Source organism: Megachile rotundata, chromosome 1 (assembly GCF_050947335.1).
Source record: "Megachile rotundata isolate GNS110a chromosome 1, iyMegRotu1, whole genome shotgun sequence".
NCBI classification, from domain to species: Eukaryota; Metazoa; Arthropoda; class Insecta; order Hymenoptera; family Megachilidae; genus Megachile; species Megachile rotundata.
Genome location: NC_134983.1, coordinates 6,401,442 through 6,408,783, shown reverse-complemented (window position 1 = coordinate 6,408,783; position 7,342 = coordinate 6,401,442). Strand labels below are relative to the sequence as shown.

General features: G+C 29.0%; 2 protein-coding genes across 4 annotated transcripts; one reads left to right on the top strand and one right to left on the bottom strand.

The window, feature by feature from the left end:
• Positions 1 to 113: 113 nt before the first annotated feature.
• Positions 114 to 2,042, bottom strand: LOC100876901 (erlin-1). Of its 2 annotated transcripts, none has more exons than XM_076535246.1 (5): positions 2,024 to 2,042; positions 1,488 to 1,607; positions 1,227 to 1,416; positions 890 to 1,148; positions 114 to 768 (listed from the first exon to the last, which is right to left on the bottom strand). In XM_076535246.1, the coding sequence occupies exons 2-5, from the start codon at positions 1,593 to 1,595 to the stop codon at positions 339 to 341; spliced, it is 987 nt and encodes a 328-aa protein (XP_076391361.1). In that variant the 5' UTR covers positions 1,596 to 1,607; positions 2,024 to 2,042; the 3' UTR covers positions 114 to 338. The 2 variants fall into 2 exon arrangements, with proteins under 2 accessions (XP_076391361.1, XP_003700681.1); XM_003700633.3 differs by lacking the exon at positions 2,024 to 2,042 and adding an exon at positions 1,766 to 1,935.
• A 664-nt stretch (positions 2,043 to 2,706) lies between these two features.
• Positions 2,707 to 6,574, top strand: LOC100877124 (RNA-binding protein 45). 2 transcript variants are annotated; one of them, XM_076535234.1, is made up of 6 exons: positions 2,707 to 2,963; positions 3,125 to 3,239; positions 3,330 to 4,120; positions 4,193 to 4,425; positions 4,561 to 4,693; positions 6,463 to 6,574. In XM_076535234.1, the coding sequence occupies exons 1-5, from the start codon at positions 2,765 to 2,767 to the stop codon at positions 4,672 to 4,674; spliced, it is 1,452 nt and encodes a 483-aa protein (XP_076391349.1). In that variant the 5' UTR covers positions 2,707 to 2,764; the 3' UTR covers positions 4,675 to 4,693; positions 6,463 to 6,574. The 2 variants fall into 2 exon arrangements, with proteins under 2 accessions (XP_076391349.1, XP_012134945.2); XM_012279555.2 differs by lacking the exon at positions 6,463 to 6,574 and adding an exon at positions 4,842 to 6,359 and having other exon boundaries at positions 2,708 to 2,963.
• Positions 6,575 to 7,342: the final 768 nt, after the last annotated feature.

The window sequence follows — 7,342 nt, the reverse complement described above, 5'->3', positions numbered from 1 at the left end:
GTTTTATATTTAGATCCTAATTAGATCGGATTATAATTGACACGATATCTATCGTCCGAGAATTAATGTAAATTATATATGTAGATGTAATGTAGAATCTCAATACAATAGTATTAATATACATACAAGTAATAGCTTTATTAGAAAAATCGAGAACTTTAACGAGACTTGACACGAGGACAGTTATGGATATACATATTCTTTAAAATAAACTGTTAATAAGTATCTAAATACAATTATTAATTTTTAACGCTTTTACAACCAATGTAATAATATCTATTATATACTGGAATTAGCTAAAATGACCATTGTATTAGAGACAAAAAGAGTTTACATATTCATTGCACTACAGACTCTTGCACATCTACAGTGGAACCTATGCTAGGATCATTTGAGCAACCCCCATACATAAACATTTTTGGTATATCTTGACCATAATAAATTTTTGTATTACGTGCAAGTGCTTCATATTTTTTAAGTTCTAAATATTCCTTAGTGAGAAGCAATTTGTTAGCTTCTGCCTGCATTTTCATTTGATAATACTCAGCATCAGAATGACTCTTTTCTCTTGCCAAATGCATTTCATCTTCAATAGATGCCATTCGTTGTAAAGATTCTTTTTCCATAATTTTCTGACTGTATTGAATCTTTGCGACTTGTGCCTCTTTTTCTGCTTCAATAACAGCTTTTTTTCTATCAGTTTCTGCATCCTTTTCTACTACTTTTTGATGTTGTGTAGATATTAATAATTTTGTTTTCTCTGCTTCCCTATAATCACATGCAAACATCAGTCTTGATACTAAACTTATTATCATAGCTAAATATAAATTATACTATTTAATCAAACTATCTATGCAGTAATTTACATGTTAATACCATTTTTACTTACATTAATTCATAATTTTTTCTAATAGTTTCTGGAATTTTTGGCTTGGTAACTCTCACTGCATGTATACTTAAACCAGGTGCTAAATCATTCAAATCTTTTTGTAAAGCAGTTTTTAAGTTTTCATCTATCTGATCAAATAAGTCTATATAAACTTCATGCAGTGTATGTACAGAACAAAATTGATTTAACTCGTGATGGATTTTGTTAAATATTAATGTTTGATCATAATCTGCTGTGAAGTTCCTCACCATATTATAAACTATATAAACACAAACAATTTATTGAAACACAATAACATAACTTAGTCATTTATATAAATAGGTGATAAGATTCTTACCACTATTTGCATCTAATACATTTACAACTTCAATACGATCAAAATAAATCATTACACCACCACTAGTACCACATGGTACATTCTTTACTTCGTCTGTTTGTAAAGTAACTTGAACTGAACGGTAAGTTGTCAATAATGGTATCATCATATGAAATCCTGGATTACTTACTTGAGGCAGCAATGCGCCACCCTATGTTATATAATTAATATGTATACATTTTTACAGATTATGTCATTTTATATTCGTTAATGACCACATACCCTAAAATAAACGCCAACATGACCCTCCTCTATACGGTGCAAAGAGAAGTTAAAAACTATTGCTAAGCAGATAAAGAAACATATTCCAATAATACTTTGATCAAACATGATGATTGTATGCTAAAATAGAGAAAAAGATTAATATATTTTACAATAAAATTAATACATATGATTTCTAGCATTAACATTTATAAAATACACTTAATAAAATAGTAATGACTCATTTACATATTGATTCATAGAGGTTATATCACAGAATTTCATAGCAAAAATATTACCTGATTTTTACAAAAGTAAACTAATATGTAAGAAATAATAAATTTGCGAATTTAATTTCTTAAAAAATAAAATTTTAGTACTTTCATATTTTTAAAGTTCACTATTTATACTTTAACCGGCTGCCATAGTGTTTTATATAGGTCACGTATTCAATTTGATCATAATTTGGATAACTCCCCTAACTTGTATATGCCAAAAAAAAATAACGAAAGAAAATTTACAATTTTATTGAAATAATATACTTATACATATATTACATGTATGTCACAATATTTTTACAAATAATTATAGATTTGTTTCCATTGAATCCAGTAGCCTGTAGACGAACATTTAAATTAAAAAACGTGTACAAACAATCTTCAGCATTTTTAAATCATGTTAATTTAAAAATTACTAATTAATTAATTGCCAATCGAAATGTTAGAAGTACATATAGTTCCAAAGGTTCTACCTTAGTCAGTTAAAAAACACTTTTTCGAGAAAATTGTAAAGAAGTTTTGAAGTTTTAATAGGCAAAGTCATGCATTTGTGACTTCCCCATATAATTTTTTACAATAATATTCTTATGGTATTTCTATAATAATTTTGAAATATATGTGTGTACATTGTGTAAATATTGAACTAATGCAATATTTTCATTTTATTTTATCCGCGATGTCCTCCAGCATAACACAATCTATATATTCGGATATAAATAGCAATAACACCGTCAAACATTTGAATTTTTAAATATCATTTTATTATGATACAATGTTATTTACAAATCAATGATATTAATATTTTAAGAGCAGATTTCTTTTTTGTACTGTTAGATAAGTGAATTTCTTTTTAATATTAAGAAAGAATTGAAATTTTAAACTTTTTATATTTTTAGTTATTCGATGCAAAAAATAGCATTGGAAAATTGATATCATAAAACCCCTATTAAGCCGTCCCTGAAGCGCATAAGCTTCGTTGACCGTAGACGGGCGATATAGTCTGCAGCGTTCATTTACAAAATGGCCGATCACAGGGAAAGGGATTCGTATTATTCGCAAACGGATTTACGATCTAAAAATGATGATCCACCGAATTCACGTTTATTTGTTATATGTCACAAAAGTTTGGAAGAAGATGATCTCAGGAAGGCGTTTGAAAAATTTGGAAAAATTGAAGATATCTGGGTAGTTAAAGATCGGAGTACAGGTGAAAATAAAGGTAATTTCTCTCAACTACAGAACAAATCGATAAGCTTTTATTTTATTTTTGAATATTTTTTCTATCGTAAGAAGTTTGCCCACACTTGTTTGTACTAATAACAATTAATCATCATACGTGTAAATTAAATATTCAAAGAGTAATATTTGTTGTTTATGCAGGTGTTACGTACATTAAATTTTCAAAAACATCAGAAGCAGCTTTTGCTCTTGAAGAAATGAATGGAAAAATGTTAGGATCCGTAGGAAGACCTATTAAAGTAATGATTGCTTCGAAGTAAGATTTTAAATATTGTATAAAAATATGATTCACCAAGTTCAGTTATCATTATATGCTACAAGTATATAAGTTTATTATTTATTTCAGCCGTGACCAAGGTTCTGTAAGGGAAACAAATGAAGAAGAAAGATGGGTTCGTCTTTTTTGTGTGTTACCTAAGTCAATGACTGACAATGAACTCCAGCAAGAATTTTCAAAATTTGGACCTATTGAATATGCAACTGTAGTTAAGGACAGAAATACAAATGAATCGAAAGGTTTTGGTTATGTTAAATTTAAAAAAGTATCTAGTGCAGCAAGAGCATTTGAAGAATGTGATAGAAAATATAAAGCTGTATTTGCTGAACCAAAAAAGCCTAAACCAGAACATATTGATGTAAAATACAATAATGGATTATCCTCCCATTACGATGGTACAAGCGGAGGTTATAGTTCATCAAATTTTGGGAAAAGCAGTATTAGTTTAGAAATTGCTACAAATTATCCTAATTCTGAAGGTTATACGCATTTACAAGTAATTGCACATCCAGCATTAAATCAAGATCAATTATGGAAATTGTTTGATATCGTACCTGGTTTGGATTATTGTCACTTAAAAAATGATGTAAGATACAGGATGCCACGAGGTCAAGCTGTTGTAGTATATTCTAATCCCAGTGCAGCAGCATATGCAAGAGAAAAATTTCATGGCTTCGAATATCCTCCTGGACATAGAATGATAGTTAAGCCAGATTTATCAAATGTTCCACCAAAAAATGCGATAAAAGCTGGTAGTTCTACAGGTGGAATTGCTAGTGCTAGAACGGATCTAGCGCATTTGGCTGAAACAATTGCTCAAGCTACTTCTTTAATTCAAGCAGCAGGATTAACTGCACCAAGTAAGGAATTGTTTTATCTACACAATATGTAATAAATAGTTCTTTTATATAATTGCATTTTTACATAATTAGGTTTAGAACATTCAATGTGTGTTAAGTTACCACCTGTACAACCAATGGCTAGTATAGATGCAGAAGTTGCTAAAAGGTGTTTCATCGTATGTGGACCGCCTGTGCCCCCTATATACGCCATGAAGGATGCTTTCTGCAGATTTGGAAACCTGATAGATGTTTATATGCTTCCAGGGAAAAATTGTGGTTATGCAAAGTATGCTAGTGTAGAAAGTGCAAATGAAGCAATTGAGGTATGTTTTGGTGCATTATATTATCAAATTTAATTTATTTTGTTTTTGAGTTGTATTCTTCTATTAAGATTAATCAATTAAAGGAGTAAAATTATTGAAGATAATTAAGTTAGAAACTGGTAACGCGTTTCATAGGTTCTACACGGGCAAGAAATTTGTGGATCTCGACTGAAAGTACTAGAAGCAGAAGAGCGCAACGTTGGTGAAGATCGCAGAAAACGGTTACGAATGGACGAAGACGAAAATTAATCTTTTTTTCGTATACCTCGTAAGTAAATCGCTGAGCACATGGCAAAGAGAAAAAAAGAAAGGAGGGAAAAAGAGAGGAATATAAATATTAACACCCTGACGTGTAACTGACGATTACTTTACTTAGAAAACAGGAGAAAATGTAATTTTTCTATTTGTCTTCACAGACTGACTGGTATACACAAGCTGGACGCACGCAATAAAAGAGACGAATTTTAAGACTCACTTGACCACGTCGGGCCCGCATCCAAGGAAACTACTCCAACTACCTACTTTTAACTATCGCTTACGTTCGCGATTTCAACGTTACTGAAACTTTAACGATACTTTACTTTATCCTTACATGTCGTTACACACACACCTGACTTCTTGGTTTTATTATTTTAAGAGGCCTGTGCGAAAAGTGATCTTAAATATTCAATTTATGAATATGTAAAACACACAAAACTAGTTAAATTTCGAGCTTCTTCCTTTAACGTAAGGAAGTTGTACGGTGCAATATACTTGAAGCATTTATTTATGGTAATGTACTTCAGGTATTAGTCAAAGGTAAGAGTATTTCTCTATACATGTACTTTTGTATCAAAATCGTGTTGAAGTGAAAGTTTTTTTTAGACAAATTTTTACGAAAAAAAAAATAAATTCTTCGTAGCTTAACAATTGAGAGAAGTGAAAATATTTGAGGAAAGATGGAATTCAAGTAAGATTATTTTGCAATATTTTATATTCTTATTTGTAAAACAAGAATTATATTATAATCAATTTTAACTATTCGCGCAGGCTTTACAACAGGCTTCGAAACCTGTGCTTTATAGTTAGTAAAACAAATTTTTTGTTTATAATCTATATTCGATAGTTCTGTACTATTCTTTTATTAGCTATATTCTATATGAAAGAAAACGTAAATTAATTTATTTCTTGTATGTGTTCCAAGAAATATTTTTATGGTAATAACTCGTAATAATAGTAAATTTTACAGAACTGAAATTCCAAAACAAGATATATTCTGCAAAACGGTATATTTTCTTTTAGTACTTCGAGAATATGGTTTCATATATTAAAAATATTAAGAAAAGTTATATTTTTATAAAGACGAATATAATAAAATTTATTAATTCATCAATTTTTTATTTGGTGTTAGAAAAACCAATTATCATGTTCTGTGATAGACTGTGTATAGTAAGTTTTATTTTATTAATATTGAGCAGGTATAAATAATTAATAAAACTTTCATTATATTAAGTTATGTGGTCGTTATGTTTCATGCAAATATGAATAAATTTCATATAAATAAATAATTATAGACACGAGTAAAACAAGGTAATTGTTCAGATTTTCGATGAGATTCGGATACATCTTGTTTTGGAAATATTTTAACATTGCATATGTCCATGCAAACAGATATATTTGAATAAAATATATCGACATATTATTTTCTATAATTAATATAGAAAATTGATATTTGAATTTCGTTAAGCGAAATACGTTTTCTTAGACAATTAATACGTCTATAATTACAATTCGTCAAGTACCAGTTATTGACGCACAACATGAACGTTTTATGATGGACACTTTTGTACATGTGTTAGACTGTTTTACTCAATGACCATACGCAATGATGTTTTAGGAGACTGTAACTGACTTGTTTGATGATATTAAATACACATTAAGTATTCAAAACCTCACACTGATTTCCACTTATTTTTTTTGTTACACTAAACAGAATGTCCTCTGATTAACACGTGTATAATTTACTCTCTTGACATGCTTTTTCTTTTCACTTTTCAGGATACCTCATGGATTCAAAGATGTGTACCTGATGACTGTGATATTATAGCAGAGTAAGATACTACCAATATTGTATATATAAAATACAAACAATAAATTATAATTTTATATAGTTTCTCTTTTTTATTATTAGACTATAACTATCATAAATAAAAAATGATTGTATTTGCAAATACATATTTATACATTTAATTCTTTTTCATGAGATACATGATGTTTGTAATTTATTACTTTTTGAAATTTTTCATATTTTGATACAGTGTGCAATAAAAAGTTTTTTAATATAAAAATAATATCATCATGTTATAATTATTCCTAAGCTATTTTTGAATGTTAATGTACAATGTATTTCATCCTGTTATTAATTTTAAATAATTAGTTTCTGTCAGCCTAATTAATCCTATTAATTTGCTGTCGTTTATTGTATTATCACGCATTGTACAGCCATTTGTTATTTAGCCACGCATTATAGTGTCATATTGTATAGACATGCGTTATATCACCACGTTTATCGTCTAAAATGTTCAAAAAATTATTTCGAAATTTTCAAACGATCAAATTTAAAAATTTTTGCCATATCAAACATTTTTAAGTTTCGTTATTTGATATTTCGTTAAAAATAAAAAAGTAATAACCAATTATTTCGTTAAAAATTTTTTTATTGCACTATGCCCATCAGTGCCCGTGCGTTCTCTGACGAGCATTTGGTCTGCCCATCACTAACTTATATCACTTTCATATTTCAAGTAGATGTACCGAAAAAGTAACCAGTAGATGTCACGATCGTCGACAAAATAGAATTTTCGCGCCAGTAGATTTCTGCGCTGGAACAGAAGTGTAAAGTTACGTGGAGGAGACTATTTTAATCGCATTCATCGTT

Bases quoted from the DNA above. Each gene is read 5' to 3' on its own strand.
- LOC100876901 (XM_076535246.1), bottom strand. From the start codon at position 1,595: ATGTTTGATCAAAGTATTATTGGAATATGTTTCTTTATCTGCTTAGCA. The intron at 1,417-1,487 runs GTATGTGGTCAT...TATATAACATAG, and splicing joins ATGTTGGCGTTTATTTTAGG to GGTGGCGCATTGCTGCCTCA. The intron at 1,149-1,226 runs GTAAGAATCTTA...GTGTTTATATAG, and splicing joins TGTATTAGATGCAAATAGTG to TTTATAATATGGTGAGGAAC.
- LOC100877124 (XM_076535234.1), top strand. From the start codon at position 2,765: ATGGCCGATCACAGGGAAAGGGATTCGTATTATTCGCAAACGGATTTA. The intron at 2,964-3,124 runs GTAATTTCTCTC...TTGTTTATGCAG, and splicing joins GAGTACAGGTGAAAATAAAG to GTGTTACGTACATTAAATTT. The intron at 3,240-3,329 runs GTAAGATTTTAA...TATTTATTTCAG, and splicing joins AAAGTAATGATTGCTTCGAA to CCGTGACCAAGGTTCTGTAA.